At 39.6% G+C, this 25,123-nt stretch overlaps 1 protein-coding gene across 7 annotated transcripts in view; it reads right to left on the bottom strand.

Annotated features, from left to right (window-relative positions):
• The window catches only part of bcorl1 (BCL6 corepressor-like 1), a 183,144-nt gene that overhangs the window by 87,698 nt on the left and 70,323 nt on the right, over positions 1 to 25,123 (bottom strand). For 4 of the 7 annotated variants that reach the window (XM_052020783.1, XM_052020782.1, XM_052020779.1 and 1 more), the window contains one exon: positions 2,022 to 2,154. In XM_052020783.1, the coding sequence (XP_051876743.1) occupies positions 2,022 to 2,107 (86 nt within the window). In that variant the 5' untranslated portion in view covers positions 2,108 to 2,154. Of the gene's footprint in view, positions 1 to 2,021; positions 2,155 to 2,295; positions 2,372 to 5,013; positions 5,136 to 25,123 lie in introns of those variants that run through there. The other 3 variants (XM_052020780.1, XM_052020785.1, XM_052020786.1) reach the window with 3 other exon arrangements.

Below are 25,123 nucleotides of genomic sequence, written 5' to 3' on the forward strand. Positions count from 1 at the left end.
ACACCTCCCCATAACATCTCTTTTTCACCTACATCTCACTTGGTGATATTTTCCAGACACTTTCACATGTCTGCCTGATGTCCAGCTCTACTTCCCCATTACCTGTGCATTCTAAAACCCTTGTCTGATATCAGGTTTGACACAAATGCTGCAGTAATGAGTTACACAAGTTCTTTGATGTCAAATTGCTGCTCAAAGCCTCGCAATACAAGATGGCAAGACATTGCACGGTGATATGTCATGTGGGTAGGTTAGAGCAAATCCCATCGACACAACCACTGAAAACAAAATCTAACAGCTGGCTGAGGCAGATACCTGGGCTTTGCCAGTTGTCAAATCTGTCAAACATATTCAGAAACAATCAAAAACTATTTTATCCACTCTCAAATTAATAAAAGTAAGTTGCTTAAAAACACTTAAACAATCAAAAGCATTAAGGAAAACTCAATTATTTCAAAACATGCAACTTACTTCATACTTACCTTTCACCCTTGCAGCACTTCCACTTAATTCAAATGAATGAATTTGTTGTTTCAGCACCAGATCTATTCTGACTCAGGTTTTTGAATATATTCCCCAGAGAAACTGCTGGAGAATTGTGGTACATTTGCACTACATCCTTAGACTCTCCGAGTTCAACTTCGGAGTTCTGTCTGGGAATCACTAGCAAAGCTCTTTGAGCAAGTTTGAATGGGGATCACAAACATGGTGGCACTTGCAAAGATAAATGCAAGCAGTTCTACATAGGAAATATAGGCAGTTCCCAGCAAGTTCCAACCCAAAAATTGCTTTCTGCTGAACCACAGTAAAAAGGAAAAGCCAGCTTCTTTGGCTACCATTGCAAGCTCTAAATATTTTCCACTATCTGCACCAGAATGTCTTAACCATTGTCTCATATGATTCACACCCTTCATTTCCTGTTTAACCTTGATCTGAGTGTTTAACCTCATCATAAGTCGCCACAGTCTACACCATCCTTCACGTGAAGCCATACAGCACAGAAACAGGCCCTTCGAGCAATCGAATCAACATCAGTCACCCATTTACACTAATCCTATTTCTTTTTGCTTTCCTCACATTCTCATCAATTCCCCCAGATTCTGCCATCCACTTGCACACCAGAGGCAATTTATCGTAGCCTATTTACCTACCAACCTGCATGTCTTTGGGATGAGGGAGGAAACCAGAGCACCCAGAGGAGATCCACACAATCAATGGCAATAGAATGTGCTAACTCCACAGAGACAACACCTGGTTCTCTGGTAGCAGCTCTTCTAGAGCATTGTCAGTCACCATTACATAACTCAGTTAACCTGATGCTGAAATCTCCAGTTATCCAGAATTGATTACCCCAGTGCTCTATGGCAAGTTTCCATCCTCTATTCTTCAAAGAGTTCAACCCATCTAAACCTCATTGGTTCATATCTTTTAATACAAGAACCACCCACGACCACCCCTGATTGATGAGACTTAAATTGGCCCTTTGATTCTGAATGTTCTATTTCAAGTTTTCATTCTCATATTTAAATCTATTCATGGATTCTCTGATCTCTATCTGATTGTTTCTAGCATTGTAGGCCATCTACCAGCCCTTCTACCCTCATCAGAACTCTTTCAGATTCTGATATATTGCAATGCATATCCCTTTAATGCACCATCAGCAGATCAAAAGCCTAGGTTTCATCATCTCCATCTTCCTCTCTGAAATCCACCTCTTTGACCTCATTTTGGACACTTCTGATTGCTCCACTAACAATTATTTCTTAGACCTCTGTGTAGTGCCTTGAACTATATCCATTTATAAAACGGTGCAAGTTATAGTGTCTGCTGAGAAAAAATGGATGATTAGTGACAAAAAGACAAATTGTTGGCAAAAGGATTGGGTATATTATGTTCTTTGGCCTTTTTTATGTTCATATATATTATATTTTCCTGCTGCAATTCAGTAGATTTGCACAAACTGTGGATAATTAGGTTCAACCAGATACTGCCTTTATTCATTTCTTTGCAGGATCACTCACCTATCTTCCTTAATGCCACACATCCGTATACAGTCAGTTTGTGTCCAGTCGTGAATGCCGTTGTACAGCGAGGCTGTGGCAAGCATGACAGGTGAAGACCAATTACAGTAGTTCACTCCTTCACTGCTCCAACCTGATTGATAAAAGATAACCATTAATAACCGCACAAGTACTTGTAAAATATTTTTGCTCCAAAAGGCCGATACAAAACACTGCACCACCACTATTCTAAAGTAATTTTTTTTGTTAAAGCAGATGCCAAAATTCTAAATACCTGAAATGACCATGACTTCAGATACTGTAAATCGAAAAATTAAGTGGACTGGACCAGCTATATTATATACAGTCTGCTGAAAAACAAAGAAACGGCAGATGTTGGAAATCTGAGAAAAAAATTTCCTACAAACACTTAGGTCAGGAAGCAGGTCCGATGAAGAGGCTTGGACCCAAAACGTTAACTCTGTTTCTTTTTCCACAGATACTACCTGACCTGTGGAGTATTTCCAGCATTTCTGTTTATATATGCAGTCTGTGATGATAAACACCAAGCTTTCTGGAAAGTTCACCACATGCAAAAATGCTAGGCATATTTAGAGAAAGGGAGAAATCAGTTACCACTCAATTATGAAGGCATTCTGAAGGTCGACACCTGAAAATTTATAATTAGAACTCATATTGGTCTGGAACTACTCTACAAACAAGTTCTCCATTATAATAGAAATAAGAATTTATAAAGATAACTGCCATCAGTACTAATAGATCTTCCTGGTGCTGATCATACTAAATCAAAGGATGTGCCGCTTTGGAGAATTTATAAAGATAACTGCCATCAGTACTAATAGATCTTCCTGGTGCTGATCATACTAAATCAAAGGATTTGATTAGTCTAGGGGATGAAGATAGAGGCTGATCTAGCAATGAAGCAGATGGAATTGAAGAGGATGGAGCTGGATAGTGAGGAGAAGGAGAAAAAGAGGCAGCATGAGTTACAAATGAAGCGTAGGAGTTCGGAATCTGATTCTGATGATGGTTTTTCAGCCAGCAGGGAGGTTCGATTGGTCCCTCCGTTTGAAAAGATCAGGTTGATCAGTATTTCCAACATTTTGAAAAGGTTGCTGAGAGTTCAAACTGGCCAAGGAAAGGATGGGCTCTTATGGTACATCATAATTTTGCATAGCTTCCTGATAAAAAGCATAAAAGGCAAACATTATACTGCCGTATATTCATAATGTACATAGCGCCCAATTAAAGTATAAAACACTGAACAGTGTCATATGCAAAACATTTGAAGACAGTTGGGGAGAAATTAGAGTTACCACGGCTAAACAAATGTAAGAGTGTCAACTGGCTGTTTGTTTTACTCATGTCTCAATCTTCCACCAGAACTGAATGTCAGAAAATTAGTACAGTTCATGGGCAAAGCAAATGATTAGCATGAGCAACCAAGGAAAATTTTCTCCCTAATTTCATGGTGACATATGTAAGTAATACCATAAAACTCTACCAACATTCTGTATTCAAATTGTTACAATAAATAGAAAATATTAGAAGATTCTTGAGTAGTAATTAAACAAATTGTTAACAACAGTAGTGCCAATAATTGTACTCTAAAATTCTGAAAGTTTTTCAAAATGTACTTCCCATAAGTTTGAATGGATTACAGGGCTTTTTATGAATAAAGAGCCAATCAAAACACACCTGTAACTTATGGAACAGTTGATTTGTTGCACTGCTGACCATGCACTCAAGTGTCGAAAAATGGTAAAAAAAAAGTTTCTGAATAGAAATTACTAAATGCTTATATGGAAAAATTGAAATGCAAGGAATATGATGAGAATAAAATGAATGGTGAGTACATAAAGTATACCAGTCAACATCTTCAAAACATAGGATAGCATTCTGTGCAAAGAACCTTCTTTGTTTCTCCTGTGTAATTTTTTAAATTTTTTTAAATTAACTTTTTTAAATTTTATTTACAGCGTGGTAACAGGCCCTTCCGGCCCAACGAGTCCGCGCCGCCCATTTTTTTAAACTCAAATTAACCTACCCGTACGTCTTTTAGAATGTGGGAGGAAACCCACGCAGACACGGGAGAATGTATAAACTCCTTACAGAAAGCGACGGGAATCGAACCCCGATCGCTGGCGCTGTAATAGCGCCGCGCTAACCGCTACGCTACCGTGCCCCAAAATGAAACACTCCTTTCCCCTTTGCTAACTAATCCACTGCACATTTCTTATAGGCTTTGTTTTTAATTCCAATGGAACAAAAGGTTTTCCATTAGGTTTGAATACATATACATTAGGTTTGTTTCCTCGTTATTACTTGCATTTTACTAACAAAAAGGTTAAAACAGATTCTCAAACTAGCAAATACTAGAGACACAAAAGACTACTGGAGCAAAATAACAAACTGCTGGAGGAACTCAACAGGTCAAGCAGCACCAGCATCTACGGCGGTGGGGTGCAGAGAAAAACGTTTCAGGTCAAAACCGTGCATCAGGACTAAGCAAATGCTGTGCTTGGTTAATGCCAGCAAGATATAAATATTTCCTGTCAAAAATAATTTTTAAAAATAAAGGTAAACGTAGCAGCATTCTGAAAATTAAGTCATAGAATTGTGGCTGGCAAAAACTAATATGACAGCTCAAATGCACAAAGGAAAGCAGCTCCTGAGTTTTCACCCGATGAACTTCAAGACCCTGTGAAAAAATTTATAATTATGGACCTTTCCTCTATCAAGTAAATTCTACAGCATCCATTACAGTGTGAATTATACACCTGATAAATCATTTCGATGAGCCAATTTTTCTTTCTCCTGTATCATACATACAATTAAACTGGAAATAGCTGTAAATTTTTAAAAATCACATTGTAAATACAATTTACTATTTTTTCTCTAATATATTCAAAATACAGTTTTCAAACAGGATTTTCCCTCTCTCAGATTATGCATGAGCAATTCAGAGCTCTAGTAATTTATTTCTGACTACCTGTATTTCAGCCATCACGCATGTGATCTAGATCTCAAAATCAGAAGGTATTTGCAACACATAATGGTGGATATTAAAAAAAATTTCACATGGTATACATTTCCACCATGGTAAACCATCAGTAAGATCAGTGATCCCTGAAACAGGACTGTACAGCAGAGTTTCTTATCCTGGGATAATGAAACAAGCATGTTTTTTTTATTCAGCCACTAGGGGGCGGACTTAGGAAAATTAAGTACTTAAAGTTGGAATGAGATGGGTAAATTAGAAAATACGTGAATGGTATTACTTATTGTTTGATAGTCAATGATTATTTCAATAAATGGCTTCAAAGTTGGCTCTGGAATTTGATGAGAAAGATCTACTCTCTCCTGTGACTAACAAGTTAATGAAAAGGAAGAGCAGCATGCATGGCTTCTTCCAAGTCTTTTTTTAAATTTTCTTTTATCAATGTAGTTATTTCACCTGAACTGCTGTGTGCTTTTGATTAAATTAATGCAAGGCCTCGAATGCTGTCTACATGGAGTTTATACATTCTCCCTGTGACCATACAGGTTTCTCGAGGTGCTTTGGTTTCCTCTCACATGCCAAAGACACTCTGGTGATAGATTGTTTAAATTGTCCCAAGCCTGAGTGGGTGACAGGAAAACTGGGGAGAGATTGATGAAGAATACCCGGGGGGAAAATGGGATTAGCATCAACAGGGGCTTCGTGGCCAGCACAAACGAACGGGCCGAAAGGTGTGTTTCTGAGCTGTATGACCGATTCTAACTCAATGATGGCCTACATTACAAAGTTTATTTCCAAACTGCTTCACTTGCTGCAATGTACTCAAGATACTCAGAGAATGTAAAAGATACATGCAGGTTTTTTTTAAAAATAGTTGATTTTGCATGGCACCTTTAATATATTCCAAAGACGTACAGGTTAGGAGGTTATGGACATGGTATGTTGGCGCCGGAAGCGTGGCGACACTTGCGGGCTGCCCCCCAAAAATCACTATGCAAAAGATGTATTTCACTGTCTGTTTCGATGTACATGTGACTAATAAAGATCTTATCTTATATAGAAATGGTGAAGCAGAGAAATTTATTCTATACCTCACCAAATTAGAAGATCACAGGTTCAAACCATTTCTAGACTTGCACATTCTCATAAAACTATGAAGCATGAAAACTTCCCCATCACCCCAAAGATTCTCTTTTCTAATATCCCAAGTGCCCTGATGTAAGCCATTAAACATAATAAGACAAAAATTATGTTAATACCATCCAACTCTAATTACCTCCTGGGCCAACAGCATTTTTTAAAACTATTTTTAAATTATTTCACTCCCCATATACTAAATTCACAGCAATTTAGGTCTGTGCATAGTTGTAAAATACAAAGCCAACAACTATACTTCAAAGACCAAATCAGTTGTGATCTCTTGAGAGCTTCCTAAAGATGCAAATATCATAAACACATTTTTCCCCTTTTAGGTTTGTAAAATTATAGCAGTAAGTTAAAGTTCCAATCCAGCTATTCAAAAAAAAGATTTTTTTGTTTGCATTGTGCTTCAAATATGTCAATTCGTTTGTCTAGTTTGCCAAACCTCCCTAACATCTCGACCGTAATCACTGCACATGCTTCGCTATTTCTAATCGCAGCTTCCTGGGCACCTCTGGGTCTGTTTAGTGAAATGGATCGATGTAAAGCATCTAAAACTAGAGGTGTGCGGAAGACATCGTGTGTTTAGTCGCTGAATAGACGGCCGAAATACTTGCCACCCACCCAGATTCACCGGGCCTCCCACAGGGTCGGTGACTTACTACAGAGTCCTTCTGCCTCGGACATGCCATCACACTGGGCACTCCCTCATGTTACAGAAGGGGAAACTGGGGTTACTCCAAACCTTCAAGTGCCAGCGTTCAGACAAGCCCTAGCCTCCGAGGTTTGCTGATGAACGACCGGTACCCACTGATCTACCCACCCACCATTTAACACTCCACTCCTGCAGCCCGCGACCAGCCCAGGCTGTTTAAATGGCCCTGGTCGCTCGTTATCCGGGGGGGGTGGGGGCTCAGCCAATCAGCGCCGCCCCCGTCCCCTCCCCCCACACCCCCACACCCCCCCCCCCCACCACCACCACCACCACCACCACCACCACCCCGCAGGCTCCGCCCAGCAGCGCGCGAGGGAGCCGCACGAGGCGCAGCCCTCGCGCCGCTAACGGACCGGAGGCGTCGCGACGGCCGAACCGAGGACAGTTCAATACTCGGCACTTGCTGCCCTCGGTGTCCGTGCATGTGGCGGGACGACGCGACAGCCGACGGGTCGCTTCCGTACGCAGGAGCCGCACGGAAAGCTGGCGGCTGACCGCGAACGCAAGGCGGCGAAGGGACAGCGGGCGCAGCGCACGGACAAGCTGGAATATAACGTGCCAAGTGCCGGTGGGCGAAAGGTATTCTGGGCTTTGTAGTTCGCAGTCCCCGCTCTCACCGGAGCGGTTAACGATCAGAAGGGCCAAATGAACTACAACACCCACAGACCAGTCACTGCTCACCAGATTCCCAACGTGTGATAACTGAATTGGTTCCAGCTTTCGGTTTCACTGGGATCGGTGGAAGTCATACGGCAGCTTCCAATCATGGATACAGTTTTGCTTTCATTGAAACTAAAACATGTCAGGCACTGCTCACTGAAAGCTTTTACAAGCAATATTGTTATCATGGCAACATTTTCCCCCAGTGCAGCAACAAGGAGCCCTATTAGATGTTGAAAGGTAGTGGGAATCAAGAGGAGAACTCTCCACTGGACTGGAGTTCCAACAATCAAAAAGAAATGCTTGGTAGCCAATCGGATCAGTCCCAGGGATATAACATGCAACAAAGCAACCTGCTTGACCGACCCCCTTAATCATCTCATTCAACATTCACATTATATCATTTCTTACCAAGACTTCTTCGACTACTTATGAAACTCATACTCTCTACCATGTAGAAGGGCAGAGGCAGTGACAAGTACATCTTCAAGAGAGACAACTTAGATACGAGAACCTATAGTCAATTGTGCATTGTTGCCTTGTCAAAATACAGGACATTCCTACTTATCAATTCGGAAAGTGTACTTCAATACACGAACTGCATCAGTTCAAAATATTCACTACTACCTCCTTTAGGATGATGTTGCATGACAAATAAATACGGGGTTTGGCAGAGATGGCCACTCCCCACAAAAGAATTAGTAAAAAAAAATCCCAATATTCTTGAAATACGATCTACAACATGTCCTACATTTCTTCCTTCAAATTGGCAAAAGATTAATTGAAGATGTATACATAAGACAATTCAGTCAGAAATAAAAACAAGAAACACTGGAAAATCTGAGCAAGTTAGGTCCAAGTCCCACACCTGAAACGTTAAATGTTTCTTTTTTTAAAATAGATGCTGCCTGATTGAGTTTTTCCAGCATCTGCAGTTTTTTTAATCTGATTTTCAGACAATTCAATCAGCTTTGTACAAAAGTATTAGTTAACCAATAAATCATGCTTAATTTACTACCTTGTGCTTAATTTTGCTTGATAAATTTTGCTTAATCTACTACCTTAGATTTCATTTACAATCCAATATATTTCATTATAAAGCAGATCAACGAACAATTGTATCATGCCATATCCTATAACTTTGATCAAATTGTTTTACATTTCTGTATTTACAAATGTTTAAACTAATCTTCTAAATGACAAACATTTCCTAAGGATACATTTCAGCTTACTACAACAGCATTTCCAAGTTCACCTAGTTTCAAAATAAAAACAAACTAACTTTTAAGATACAGACACTTCTAAAATAAATATACATAACATACATAGAGCTAGTGGGTTATCTTTACTAAAAATGTCAATGCTCTAAATAAATTCAATTATTGCACAGACACAATTATGTCAGTATTTAAAAAGACAAAGATGACACTTGGCACTGAAATTCAACATGACACCAACGGAAGGCTATGAGGAGAAACTGTTTAGATGGGATATGATAAGACAATAAATTTGCTAAAAATTTGTAGAACCTGAAAGCTTTTTGCATTTCAAAGTGAGTCATGCTTTGATTTACACTACTTATCCTATAGGAATTAATTTCAGGCAATAATTTTCCAATTCCAATGGATTGGAAAATATTTGTATTACTGTAACACACTTTTATTTCACTTTTTGTTTACATGTTACACAGTTGAATAATGGATTCTCCTGTGAACCCACTGAGTTTAAAGGGAGCTGGAAACAGCCCCAATGAGTTTAAAGGAAACACAGAAAACATACACTGGTGAGTTACAATTTGTAAGTTTCAGATCCAGCCCACATTCCAAACTCTGGTTCTGGCTGCAAACCTACCCACCTTCCCGAGCCAACTCTGACCTCCCACCTGGCCTATATTCCCAATAATAGACGACCTCGCAAGTATGCTGGTCTGCAAATAGGACTGAGTAAGTCAAATGCCGAACCATTAGGATTTTCAAACAATTAAATGCTAGATTTTCAGAGTTTTAAGTGGCACAGTTTCAGAATAGGTGCTTGCCCACTTAAGACAGAGATAAAGAGGAATTTCTTCTCTCAGGAGGTTGTGACACTTGGGAATTCTCCATCTCAAAGAGCTGAGGAGACAGAGTCATTGAATATATTCAAGGTGGAAATTGACAGGTAACATCTACAAGTGGTGTATATATAGAAAGCAGAAAAGTGATGTTTAGGCCAAGATTAGATCAGCCATGATCTTACTGAATGCCAGAAAAGGCTGGAGGGGCAGACTGGCCTACTCCGATTCCTGTTTCTCATGTTATTATGGTTTCATCCAGTTCGTCCTTATGAGCTCACCACTCTCATACTTCTCAACGGCCAGACTTACAGACTAAAGAAAATATTCTTCCAGAATTCCAAAAGTTCTGTTAAGCAATTTTTTTTGTTTCTCACATAGACCATTCCGATGGCCTGAGTTGTCAAGTTGCTATGGAGCAAATATGGTAGTTTAAGCCTCTCCACATCCATCCACCTGAGATTTCCCAGCAGACAGAGAGGAAACATTCATCCAGCTAGATTTGAACCTGGTTTTCAGAAGGGATCTGTTTGTTAAATCACTACTCTCAGCCAGATCTGTCATTGATTCTTTCATTGATTACAGGTTATGGAAGATCTAATCTCTTTTGTTCACACTTGGAAATCAGACTGATCTTAAGGGAAAAAGATAAATGGAATCTCTTTTTTTTGCTCTTTTTATCTATACATTTCTTCTATTCTTTTCTCCCCATCAGAAGATGTGCAGTGACAATTGGTCCACAAAGCATCTCATAATTGGTGCACCTCTGGATAGCTTTGAGAGGCGATTAAGGCACACCTCTGAAAGCTTACCAGTTGTCATAACTTCTGTAATTTTCACAAATCTACCTGGACTTCATTCTCAGCAATCTCTGTGTTGTGGATGCATCCATTCAAGAACAGCATCAGTAGGAGTAAGCACTGCACAGTCATTGTGAAGACAACATCCCACCTTCACACCAAAGGCACCCTCCATTTTCTATGGCACTACCATCATGTTTAATGGGATTAACTCAGAGTAGATCCATCACATAAAATTCCATTGGATGTCCATGTAATAATAGCTGTATGTTGTATGTCCCTTACAAAATTCAATTCCATTTACTTCAATGGAATTGATTTTGAGATAAAGGACTGTAATAGACTCTCATCTTTAGCAGTGGGGAAGTTATTGGAAACCATCATCACGGACAAAATAAATTTTCATTTGGTTTGTTGTGGCTTCGTGAAGTAGAGCCAGTACAGATGTTAAAGGCAAAAATGTCTGACTCCCTTGGTGGAATACATTGAATAACCATAACTATTATCTCAAAGTATTAGATGTTTTTATGGACTCTCACATAGGAGAATTTATAAATGGGTGGAATGGATACACCTCAGTGACAGGAAGCAAGAGTTAAAATAGACTGATGTTTTCCAGACTGGGAGGTAGTTTGCAATGATGTTCCCAAAGGATAAGATGCAGGTCTTTGCAGTTTATTATTAATAATCTCAACTTTGGTGTAAGTAGAAACATTATAGTCTGACTACTAAAGCAAGTTCTACGGTTACTTACAGTGGTAAAATAACACATGGTGCATGTGATGTGAACATTTTTGAGATTATCAATGACTGAAGTATGACTTCAAAACATGATTTTAATGCAAGACTGATTCTTACTTCAGATTCATAGCTCAGAATAATTGTATGCATTTTATGAATCTTCCTAATTATGTGATTATTATGGTTGAATAAATATAATGTTCTCTTTGGCTAAAAACCACTCTCTTCTCTGAAAATTTTTTAAAAATTATCTCAGGAACTGAAGGAAATATTATGAATGTATTGTTCACAAGATTGATAGAATAATGCTCTCACTGCATTGCACAAAGTATGACTATTTCCCAATCTTTGTTTCAGAAAGTACACTACTTGAGGCATTTTGTTAAATTCCCTTTTCTGCGATTTTTCTGTTGCTGCTTATTTTTCTTTATATTTTATTTGCCATTTTCTGACAAGTTCCCACATATAGAAATATGTTAAGATACCCTGAGTCAACAATCCAACCATGACATCACAAAATTCTGCTCAAATGACATCATGAAGGAAGATTGCTGCCCGTAATCCATTGAAGAATAAGACTAAATCCAAATTAAGAATTAAATTTTCACCCTGTTACCAGTATACTGGATATACATTTATTTTTAATTCTGAAGTATTTTTAAAGCACTGGATTGAAAAACCAATCAACTTAGTTTTTTTAGAAAGAGGACCACATTGTTTATCGTTATCAGTAGTAAATGTTCAGACATATGGAAAATTATCCTGTTTCAAATAAATCTGGGTAGGAGATTCATCTATTTAAACTGGAGACACACAAGTTGTTATTGCACTCTGCTTTGTACCCTGCTTCTGATATTCAGTTCCTTTGTCTTAATAGGGAAACACATTTTGAAACAGAGTGCAGTTTGCAACTGCTGCTATGTTGCACATTTAGGTCTAGCAATTAAAGAATGAGGAATTTTTACCACCTGATCTGGTTACAGAAACTGTTGACATGGCACCTAGAGTCCAAAGTTAAGTTTCTTCCTGACTTTGGCTTGAAAGACTAATTAAATTTTTCAAACACAAGTCTTAGCATCAACGGACATTTGATAATTTTGCCTTTACAAGGTTAATGATATGACAAAGCAACTAATAAATTTAACTTTACACTGGCCAAGTGACTACAAAGTAAAACCATAGGGATATGACAAATTGAAATAAAAACCTGGCCACCCAATAGAACCCAAATGTCCAATAGGTTCAATTGGGTCAGTTATTAAACAAAAAGACCTCAGGCTTGGGTCATATTGGCTCCTCATGCATTTATTTATAAAGGTTCCATGTTGTGGGATGCAATAAACCTTGCTGCCTGCAAATAGCCAGGCAAGTGCAGACAGCACTGCCAGCACAAAATCTGGCTGTCTGAACAGAGCCTTATAGAACCCATCCTGCATGTCAGGTTCAGGCCAGTTTTAGTTTTATACTTATCATTTGAAAGGTGAAACAGATTAAAATAGTATCCTGAAGCATTCTCTACTACACCATAATGTGTGCTTTTATTACTTTAATATTAATATTGATAATTTGAGCCATCAAAAGCTCCATCATCAGAAGGGTTTCTTCAGATCATGTGAGAATTTTATTCACTAATTTAAATAAGCACAAGACATTGTGCAACAAGGTTCAAAGGTACTTTTGACATTAACAACTTCGACCCTAAACCAGACAAATTATTTAGATCAGAAGCAATATAAAGAGGATGGTGCCATTTAAGATTACAACTCGGAAGTCTTATGCCGTGTAGCTTTTGTTTTGAACAATCACAAGTACAGGTAACCCCTGTGTAATGGCTATTTGGGTTACAGACATTCGCCCTTAGAGAAATTACAAATCACTGCCCAAAAATTTAAGATACAGAATAAAATTTGCTCCTACAGAATTTATGTGATGAAAAGTAAATAAATAAACAAAAGTTATTTTCCGCCCCCCCAACTCCCATTTCTTAACTTATGTGTAGATGACGTTCCCACCACTGATCCTCCAGTTATCTTTCCTTACCAATATTCAGTAGGGATGCAAATTTGCAGATTCCTTGTATATGAACAGAGTATGTAATCACCAGAAACTTAATAGATCAACATATCTATGCATTACTTCCTGTAGGCGATTCCTATCTTACGGAAAAGCATAATTTGGACTGTTTTTTCGGAATGCACCCCCCCCCCCCCGTCCTTAACATGGGGGTCACCTGTAGCAAGTAATGGATGGATCTTTCAATCTATGGAGTTACTCACATGAGATTACATGCCCTCTGTTCACGTACAAGGAATCTGCAAATCTGCATCCTTGTTAAATATTGGGCAGGAAAGATAACTTGAGGATCAGCGGTGGGAATGTTCTTGAACCATAGTGACTCAAATTGCAACCTATTTTTCCCATACCTGCACCATGGATACCAAATAAACAATGTCCAATTGTGGTTCAGTTTCTGAGTTAACAAGAACAACAGTCATACAACTTGACCAACAATTTTGGTTTGCATTATTGTATACTTCCACAACAGGAAAGGTGCATTATACAGACTGCATGCTTTGTGTAAATGCCAACAATTGCTAAATTCCAACAGAACAATAAAACAAGCCTTACACACTTAACCTAGACAATGGCCAATCTGCCAGAGTAAGCAATGTGAGGTAAGGAGTGGTTGGGGGTAATGGTAGAAGGAGGCTGGGTATGATGTATGGGTGTAGGAGTGCTCAGGATGATTACTAGCTAGTCGGAGAAGTGGTGGGGCAAGGGGAAGGACAGCATCAGGTTGAGCTTTGGTGGCTAAGGAAGGGCAGTGACAAAGTATGCCAGAGAGAGTGCAGTGGGAGATCTACAGCAAGGGATAAGAACATAACTTAAAGAGACCTACTTCTAGTGCCAATCTCCATAGCCTTGCCAAGTCTCCTTTAAGCCATGTTGAGGCAGGCCTCACATACATTGTGAACACTTACTTTTGCATGGGCTGCATACACAAAATTCGTTTAGAACATAGAACACAGAAGAGTACTGGACAGAAGAGTAATGGCCCATAGTCTTGTGCTGAACTAATTAAACTAGTAATTAAAATCCTATTAAATTAGTCCTTTCTGCCTACACAAGCCCATATCCCTTCATTCTCTGCATATTCATTAAGAACCTCTTAAACACCTATATTTGCCACCCCTGGCAGCGCATTCCAGGAACGCACTGCTTTCTCTGCAAAATACTTGCCTCGCACATCTCCTTTGAACTTACCTCCTCTCACCTTAAATGAATGCCCTCTAGTACTAGACAATTCGACCCTGGGAAAAAGATACTGGCTGTCTATTCTCCTTAGGCCCCTCATAATCTTATAAACTTCTATCAGGTCTCCCCTCAGCCTCCACTGCTCCAGAGAAAACAACTCAAGTTTTTCCAACCCCTCCTTATAGCACATTCCCTCTAATCCAGGCAAAGTCCTGGTAAAGCTCTCCTGAACTCTCTCCAAAGCCTCCACATCCTTCCTGTAATAGGGCAACCAGAATTGAATGAAATACTCCAGATGCGGCCTAACCAGAGTTTTATAAAGCTGCAACATAACTTTCTGACTCTTTAACTCAATGCCTTGACTATTAAAGGAAAGCATGCTATACGCCTTCTTTACTGACTTATCAACTTTAGCAGGCACTTTCTGGGGGCTATGGACTTAGGGCCCCAAGATCCCTCTGTACATCAACCCTGTTAAGGGTCCTGCCATTAACTATGTACTGTCCCATTACATTAGATCTCCCAATGTGCAACACCTCACACTTGGCTGGATTAAGCTCCAGCTGCCATTTCTCTACCCATATCTGCAACTAATCTGTATCTCACTGTATCCTTTGGCAATCTTCTACACTATCCACAATACCACTAATCTTTGTATCATCTGTTTTCATGTTTTCATCCAAGTCATTTCTGATATCACAAACAGCAGAGGTCCCAGTACGGATCCCTGTGGAACACCACTAGTGACAGACCTCCAGCCAGAATAAGTCTCATCTATCCATTATCCTATGGGAAAGCCAATTCTAAATCCAAATGCCCAAGTCATCACAGATCCCATGCATCTCAATCTTCTGGATAAGCCTACCATGTGGGACCTTGTCAAACACCTTACTAAAATCCATGTAGACAACATCCTCAACTCCACCCTCATCAAACACCTTAGTCACCTGCTCAAAAAACTCAATCAAGTTAGTAAGACATGACTTGCCCTGCATAAAGCCATGCTGACTGTCCCTAGTTAAGCCATGGCTCTCCAAATGCTCATAAATCCTATCCCTAAGAATCCTCTCCAATAGCTTCCCAACTACTGATGTGAGATTCAGTGGTCTATAGTTACCAGGATTAGCTACTTGCCAGTCCTCTGGGACCTCATTTGTAGCTAGAGAGGACACAAAAGATCTTGGTCAAGGCCCCAGCAATCTCATCCCGTGCCTCCCTCAATAACCTAGAGTATATCCCATCTGGCCTGGGGACATATCCACCTTATTGTTCTTCAAGAGACCCAACACAACCTCTTCCTTGACCTCAAAATGCTCTAGCATATTAGCATCCTCCACACTGATCTCACTATCCTCCACTTCCTGCTCTTTGGTACATACCGACACAAAGTACTCATTTAGAACCTCGCCCAGACCCTCCGTCTCCAAGCATGTTTCCTCCTTTATCCTCGAGTGGACCTACTCTCTCCCTAGTTATCCTCTTGCTCTTAATGTAGAATGCCTCAGGATTCCCTTTAATCCTACTTACCAAGAACTTTTCATGGCCCCTCCTGGCTCTCCCAATTCCCTTCTTGAGTTCTTTTCTAGCTTCTTTATAATCCTCAAGGGCCTCATTTTATTTTAGCTTCCTAAACCTTACATATGCCTCTGTTTTCTTCTTGACTAAATTCACCACCTCTCTTGTAATCCAGGGATCCCTTACCTTTCCATCCTTGTCCTTCCTTCTTACTGGAACATGCCTGTCCTGTACTCTGTACAGTTGGTCCTTAAACACCCTCCAAATGTTTAAATGTGTCATATGTACTTAAGACCCAAAACAATTTCGAATGCTTCTTTAAAGATGTATGATCAATCTGATCACTTTCAGCTCTAAGTTTACCAAATTAAATGTTACTATGCAGCACAAATATGTGCCGTGCTGCATGACAGAATTTCTGACCCACACAATGAAACCACATAAATTATAAGCAAACTTTGATCTTAGGAAGTTGTTTTTTAGAATCTAACAATACTCTCAACATAATAGAAAGAACAAGAGGTTCCATTTTTAGAAGCTAGATTTCTGTTTCAGAGGTTGCTGTATTCTCCTTTCTAATTATGGTACATAAAAAAAAGACTGCAATTGGCCAGCTCAATAGGGTGCTGACTGGGCAAGGGGGAAAAGGAGAGAATAAAGAGATACTGATCTTTTGTTTAATGCTCAAGCAAAAGAAAATATCCTGACATTGGAAATCCGAAAGAAAAACAGAAAATCTTGGAGATATACAGCAGGTCAGGTAGCCTCTAAAGACAGAGAAACAGTTTCAACCTTGTTGATCATCCATTGATATCTATGAGGTTCTATAGCCACTTCTTTAAATAAGTATAGCATTTCCATAACCTGTCTTTCGCGTAAAGGTTTTCTTCGTGTGAAGCTCTACTAGTTTATAGCATATCATAGTAAGGGGCCCATGACAACAGAGGCCTAGAAATACTTCTGGTGTTCTGTGTGTAATGCAATGACATTTTTCCTGGAAATTAGGTCTTGGTCATGATGCACAAATATACAAAGTTCAGAATCAGAATCAGGTTTATTACCACTGACTTACATGTCGTGAAATTTGTTGTTTTGCAGCAGCAGTACAATGTAAAGACATAAAATTACTATAAATTACAAAATAAATAAATAGTGCAAAGGAATAATGAAGTAGTGTTCATAGACTGTTCAGAAGTCTGATGGCCGAGGGGAAAAAGCTGTTCCTAAATCATTGAGTGCAGGTCTTCAGACTCCTGTACCTCCTTCCCGATGGTGGTAACAAGAAGAGGGCATGTCCCAGATGGTGAGGGTCCTTAGTGATGGATGCCACCCTCTTGAGGCACCGCCTCTTGAAGATATCCTGAAGTTTGTTGGCCTAGTACAATTATAACAAAATGCATGCGATGCCTTCATGCACGCAATGCCTTCATGAACATTTTTAAATATGGCACAATTTCTAGGCCAGGATGTACACAAAATAATTTTGTATCAGAATCATTAACAGTGGGCACTTGAAGTAAGAAAATATAATTTGCCAAGGATTAAATAAATGTCACTCACAAGAGTTTGAATAGCTTGGCCAGAGTGTTTCTGTTTCACTGCCTGCTGCACCAGTTCACTAAGGATGCTTGGTCTGCATTTATCTGGAAGTAACCAGCTTCTGCAGTTTCGCCAGATGATCACTTTGCAGGAGATCATTGTGCTTAGGTTTGCTGCAGGCATGATACACTCTGGGTCATCTTTGCTGAACTTCATAGCCATGGCTCATGCTAATGGAGAAACATGAAGGCGGGAATGGATGCCATTTTCATCCTTGTTTGCCCTCAGCTTCACTTCAATTCTTCTTTTATTTCTTAATTAAACGTGGATAAGCAGAAATTGCTCTCTCTTTTGCAGATATGGCAAGAATGCCTCTGTACCTAACAGTAACATGGATATTTCCTTATCCTCATCCTCAAGGACTTCAGCATCCTTCAGTAGTTATTCACTTTCTGAAATACTGGTGTACAAAGATCTCCTCTTGAACAATAAGCCGCACATCTCAAGCAACATTTTCCATGAAGGTATCTCACTGCCGAAATGCTACTGATCAGGTAGACTTTACAGACAAAAAAGGTGTTTTGTATGCCATGATCAGGTTGAAAAACTGTTGTTGCCATGGCAGATTAAGATTAGAATCTGCCTTGTGCCAGGTAAATTCCTCTGCTGTGCAGTCGCAATAGGTACCGTGAAACCCAGCAATGATGTGTGAAATATACAGAACATTAAAAACTTAAGAAAACATCTTGACATCAATGTCCCAGTGGGCACCCTTTCATTCACACCTCCTTGCTGCATGGTTCACTCCTTGTTTTACTAGAAGTTAAAGATTAAGGTCATTGGTTACACATTACTGCTCCAAATCCTTTTGGCGGAGATGAGTGTCACATAGAAAAATAGCAGCAGGAGTATGCCATTCAGCTGTTCAAGCCCACTCTGAAATTCAATACAATCAAGACTGATCCAATACCATATTCCCACTCTCTTCCTATAATCTTGACATCTTTTGTGTCTTGAAATCTATCCCCTGAAATTAAAAACATTCAGTGGCAGCAACTTCCACAGATTTACCACTCTGAATGAAGAAATTTCTCCATCTCAGTCCTAAATTTTGTACTCCATATCCTGAGACTGTGAGCCCTGCTTCCCCTATCCAACATCCCCTGCCCCTCCCCCAAGCCAGAGGAAACATTCACCCAGCATTCAGCCTGTCAATATGTTCTACATTTTAGTAAGATCTCTTCTTATTCTTCTAAACTCTGATGAATACAGGCCTAGTTGACCCAATCTCCCATCATGCAACAATCCCACCACGCCAGGAATCAATCTGGTGAGGCTTTGCTGCACTCCTTATGGCAAGCCTATCCTCTCTTAGATAAGGAGACCAAAACTGCACACAGTACTCCAAGTATGGTTTCACCAAGATATTGTATAATTGTGGTAAGACATCCTTTCGCCTGAACTCAAAACCCGTTGCAATGAAGACCAATATACCTTGACATTTGACATACAGGTAACTATTTGCTACACCTGTATGTTTGCTTTTAGTCACTTCTGAGATCCATTTATACATCAAAGTTTAGCAATCTATCATCACTGAAATAATATTATTCCTGTTTTTCCTACTAAGGTAGACAACTTTAATATTATCAACGCAATACTGCATATGCCAAGTATTTGACCACTCATTCAATGTGTCTAAATTACCTTGAAGCATCTTTGCACCCTCAAACCCACACACAATTTTATGTCATCAGCAAACTTTGAAATATTACATTCAGTTTCCTCATGTGACATATATTGTAAATAGCTAGGTCGCAAACACAGATCCCCGCAGTAACTTACCAGTCATTATCTGTCACTCCAAAAAAGACACATTTATTCGTACTCTGTTTCTTGACTGTCATCCAATTTTCAATCAATGCCAGTACATTACCTCCAATCCTATGTTGCATACATTAACAAAAATGTTAAGTTGACACCAGAGAAATATCAGATGCACCAAGGTGAATCCTGCCTTGATCCAATATTTTGATGAGCAGGATTGCATAGAAATAAAATTTGCTTAAAAGGGCTTTTGTACACAAAATAAAATAGACAAATGTGTCCAATTTCTATGTGAAAATAGAACTACTACACTTGTCGAAGTGCACTTTGTAAAATATTTGAAGAAATGTGGAAGCACAGAAGCATGAAATGAGCCAGTTTATCAAGAATCAAATTATGGCCTACAACAAGAAAACATGCACATCGATTTAAATGCTATTTTAACATTCAGTTCAGATCATCAGACATAAACAAAGATCATGTAACATGCTTCAGCAAGACTGAAGTCTAACAGTGCCACATGTCTCCCATTTGAGAGAAAGCAACAATATCTAGAACTAGTAAGTTCTCAAGGAAACTCCTGTAACCAGAGTAGAAGGGGTAAACAGATCCCTGGTTTAAGATTTTCCAAATTGTAGCAACATTTAAACAGTCCCTAACAATCAACAGTTGAGTTAATATGCAACCTGCTATCCCACCAAGTAGGTTAGATCATCTCCTGCCCTCTTAAGAAATGAGTGCACCCCCTTACATACCATCTATCTCCCTCCAAGCAGGTTTGCAAGGTAATTCCATCCTATTATAGTAAATGGGAAAGGGGAAAGTGGGGTTCAAATAAAAGGAAAACAAGTCAGTTTTGACTGACAGGCCATAATCACATGACACTGGCCTTTGTTCTGACCAAAGTGTTTCATGGATTGGCGGGAAATAGCTGCCCTGTCATAAAAATTAGCTGGGTGGCAGCCATCACCAACCATCAGCCCTTACACACTGTTTAGTTCTTTGTAAGTTTGACAGGGATCTTCTTCATGGAGGGAAGTTCTGGTGAGGGGAGGCCAAAGGTTTTGTAATCAGACCCAAGAGTGAACTAAATAAAAATTATACAGTGGCATGCAAAAGTTTGGGCACCCCTGGTCAAAATTTCTGCTACTGTGAATAGCTAAGCGAATAAAAGATGACCTGATTTCCAAAGGGCATAAAGTTAAAGATGACACATTACTTTAATATTTTAAGCAAGATTACTTTTTTATTTCCACCTTTTACAGTTTCAAAATAACAAAAAAGGAAAAGGTCCTGAAGCAAAGGTTTGGGCACCCTGCATGGTCAGTACTTAGTAACACCCCCTTTGGCAAGTATCACAGCTTGTAAACGCTTTCTGTAGCCAGCTAAGAGTCTTTCAATTCTTGTTTGGGGGATTTTCGCCCATTCTTCCTTGCAAAAGGCTTCTAGTTCTGTGAGATTCTTGGGCCGTCTTGCATGCACTGCTCTTTTGAGATCTATCCACAGATTTTTGATGATGTTTAGGTCGGGGGACTGTGAGGGCCATGGCAAAACTTCCATCTTGTGCCTCTTGAGGTAGTCCATTGTGGATTTTTAGGTGTGTTTAGGATAGTTATCCTGTTATAGAAGCCATCCCCTTTTCATCTTCAGCTTTTTTTTTCCACAGACGGTGTGATGTTTGCTTCCAAAATTTGCTGGTATTTAATTGAATTTATTCTTCCCTCTACCAGTGAAATGTTCCCCATGCCACTAGCTGCAACACAAGCCCAAAGCATGATCGATCCACCCCCATGCTTAACAGTTGGGGAGGTGTTCTTTTCATGAAATTCTGCACCCTTTTTCTTCAAACTTTCCTGCGTCCTCACCACAAAATTCAGCGTCAGAAGTTTGCAAAGGAACATCTTAAATAAGCCTGATGCATTTTGGAAACCTGTGGACTGATGAAGTTAAAATAGAACTTTTTGGCCGCAATGAGCAAAGGCAGTGCATGCAAGACGGCCCAAGAATTTCACAGAACTAGAAGCCTTTTGTAAGGAAAAATGGGCGAAAATCCCCCAAACAAGAATTGAAAGACTCTTAGCTGGCTGCAGAAAGCGTTTACAAACTGTGATACTTGCAAAAGGGTGTGTTAGTAAGTACTGACCATGCAGGGTGCCCAAACTTTTGCTTCGGGCCCTTTTCCTTTTTTGTTATTTTGAAACTGTAGAAGATGGAAATAAAAAAGTAATCTTGCTTAAAATATTAAAGAAATATGTCATCTTTAACTTTATGCCTTTTGGAAATCAGGTCATCTTCTACTCACTTAGCTATTCACAGTAACAGAAATTTTGACCAGGAGTGCCCAAACTTTTGCATGCCACTGTAACTTAATATTCTAGACCTTTTCTGGTCCTAAATCCACTTCCTTACATTTTTCATTTGGTGAGAGAACCATCATTGCCTTTGCTCTCAGTTCTTAGCTTCATACTACAATCAGGCTGCAAAGGCATAGTTTTCAATTGACAGATATTCTTATTACCCACAATTTTAAAAATAACAGTCCATTCCATTTTAACTGTTTTATGACTGGTTTCCACCAAGTAGGCAGCAGTTGAACACCAAGTAAGGTTTGCTTCACAAATTACCATTTGTTTAAACTATTGCCATTGATGTGGAAATAGGCATGAAAACGAGAAGAAAATAGAGGTCATCTGTAATTGTCAGTCCTGTCAGAATGCTCCTCAGTTTCCATCCCGGAAAGGGAATAAATTTGAAATTTGATTTTAAAAATTTGCTATCATTTCATTGAGCCTTTTTAAGCTTTCAAAGAAATAGGCTTCAGCTAATGACCAAATTGTTCAGCCACTGCACTGAAGCTATGGACAGAGATGATAAACTTCGGCAGAGCCCTTGATCCTATCTCAGCTATTTCGCACCCCTTTGCTCCAAAGCTCTCTCCCCCAGTTAGTAAGGATAGAGTTCCTCATTTTCCACAACATCAGCCTCCTCATTCAACAGGTCATCATTCTTTGTAATTTCCACTATCTTTAATGAGATTCCACCACCAGACCAATTTCCTTCCCTGCCTTTTCATCATTCCAAGGGAAGCATGTGCTTTGCGGCTCCCTGGTCGACTCTGCCACCTCTACCAACCACTGCCCTTCTCACAACACTTCCCCATGCAACTGCAGGCAATGCAATGCTGTCATTTTATCTTTTCCTTTCCCACCATCCAGGCACCAAATCAGTCCTTCCAGGTGAAGCACGGATTCACCTGCATTTCCTCCAACCCAACGTAATGCATGCAGCTTCAAGATGTGGTCTGCTCTTCATTGGAGAAACCAAACACAGACTAGATTACCAGTTTGAAGAACACATGCATTCTTTCTTCAGAGACAACCCCAAGTTTCCAATTGCCCATCACTATAATTCTCCACTCCACCCACTCGGAGGACCAGCACCTCATCTTCCACCTGTCCACACTGCAGCCTTCTGGTCTAGTTTTGAATTTAACAATTTCAGGTAACATGCTTTCTCTATTTGCATCAGAACTGAATAGTTCTGCTGGAGGTTATCCATGTTTAATATTGACTCATTTTTCTCCCTTCCAGCAACCATGGCTTGACATGATGGGCATTTCCTACAACTCTATATTTCACAGCTTTTACATGTACCTTTGAGATCTCTCTTTCTCTAACTTTCTTCATTAACTTATAACCAAACAGCTTCACCAACAGCTTATCACTATGGCAACCCTGACCTCATCCTTTGTCCTTTCCAATTCTCCCCAGGCTTTCCAATTTCAAAATCCCTTGGCCTTATGTTTTCCTGTGTACATTCATTTCAGCTCACTCCATTCTCTGTTCTAAGCACTCAGTGGCCAGATACCTGTGGATTTAATTTTGAATACCATCGTTTCAACACCCTCTTCAATTCACATCTTGAATGCAGAATTCAGCATTCAATTTGTTTACAGCTAAGCTTTATTTAGGTTTTAGGAATATAATCTTCTTTTCTCCTGGGGGACTTGACATCCTAGTGTGAATACTTAGCTGCTTCAGATCCCAACTATCTCCCTCTTATTCTTGAGGAAAGATGTTCCAGAGCTGCATGAAGAGTTTGCTAACATTTGAGAGGATAAGGAAATAAGAGATTATATCATGCACAGGTTTGGTAAAGTTGAAGTAAAGCCACACCCATAATACTTGCCTGGCCTGCCTCTTTTGGCTGTAGTTGTATCTGCTGTATGGTTCCAATGTTTTTTTTATTTCAAGTTTTCTGCCTTAACAGCTTTCATTCTTTTTTATCTGTACATTTTTCCCCAATCCTTTTCATCATAGCCACAGCATTTATTTTAAATTCGTGCACACCAACACCATTGTGGCTGTAGTGTTCAAGATCTACAAAATGCACTGCTACAATTCTCCAAAGCTTCTTCAACTGCACCAAACCATAACCTCTACCACTTAGAGAAACAGAAGTACAGGCAAATGATAGTGCCACCACCTGCAAATCTCCCTTCGAGTCACATGCCATCCTGATTTAAAATATATAGACATTCTTTTACCACCATTGGGTGGGGAGTTACACTATTTAGACCCATCAAAACAATGAGTGATTCACCATTGCACAGGTCACAGCAGTTCAAGATAGCTCACTACCAATTTCTCACGAGCTGATAGGTGCAGGCAATAAATTCCAGTCTTGCCAGCAACCCCTACATTTCCAATAATAAATAAATCAAAAATTTATCCATCACACAGCAGTTTTCCTCATTGACAATCATTCAAAGAACTTTATATTGACCATCTAATTCATTAATCTCACTGTGAATTACAAACTTCTACTTATGGTTTATTTACCTCTTCATATCCAACATATCAATCAAGTTTAGTTGCACTTCAGGTTCCAGTTCTGATGAAGACCCTACAGTCATATCTGTTTCCTTTCAATACAGATGCAGACAGATACTTAAAGCATTTGGAGTCTTAATTTTAATTCCATGCAGGAGCAGCAAATATACAAAAGTCGCCAATCTAGGTAGTTCCTGTACCTTGATAAAAAGAACCCATTCAGGACAAATATATGTGCTGAGTTAACTGGTGTGAGCTGGAGTAATTATTACAACACTGCAATTGCTCAACACCCTGAATTATCAATTTTTTTTTAAATCAAATATAGTAGTTATTTCAAAATATTCCACATCCTATTTTCTTAATCCTCTACCATGGTACTGGTAGGGAAGAACACCTCAAATAGAAAACCTTAGGTACCTACATTTCTTTATACAAACCATGAACATGGCCAGTGAGTTTAAGTGTGCAGTGCAGGCTCGTTGGGCCAGAAGGGCCTGTTACCATGCTGTATAATTGAAGTTTTTAGGCAGCACAGTAGCGTAGCGGCTAGTTTAATGCTATTACAGCGCCAGTGATCAGGGTTCAATTCCCACCGCTGTAAGGAGTTTGTACATTCTCCCCGTGACTACATGGGCTTCCTCCGGGTGCTCCTGTTTCCTCCCACATTCCAAAGGCGTACGGGTTAGTAGGTTAACATGGGTGTAATTGGGCGGAGCAGGCTCATTGGGCTGTATAAATACATTAAAAAACTGACTGAATCTAACAACAGAAACCAATATTGAAAACCAGCATGGCTGCAGTCCTACAGCTACATTCCTGACCAATAATAAGTGGTAACCAGAAGGACCCAAAGATCACTTGGAAGAGTTGAATAATAATTTTACCTGAAGCCCCTCTTCATTTCAATCTCAGACCCAACACCCTGAGAAGAGTCCTGTATTTTGAAGAGAGTCTCATCCTGGATCCTGAATGCTTGCTTTGTGTGCCATCAATCCAGGGCAAATGCACTGAGGTCAGCATACCA

Source organism: Pristis pectinata, chromosome 8 (assembly GCF_009764475.1).
Source record: "Pristis pectinata isolate sPriPec2 chromosome 8, sPriPec2.1.pri, whole genome shotgun sequence".
Classification (NCBI taxonomy): Eukaryota; Metazoa; Chordata; class Chondrichthyes; order Rhinopristiformes; family Pristidae; genus Pristis; species Pristis pectinata.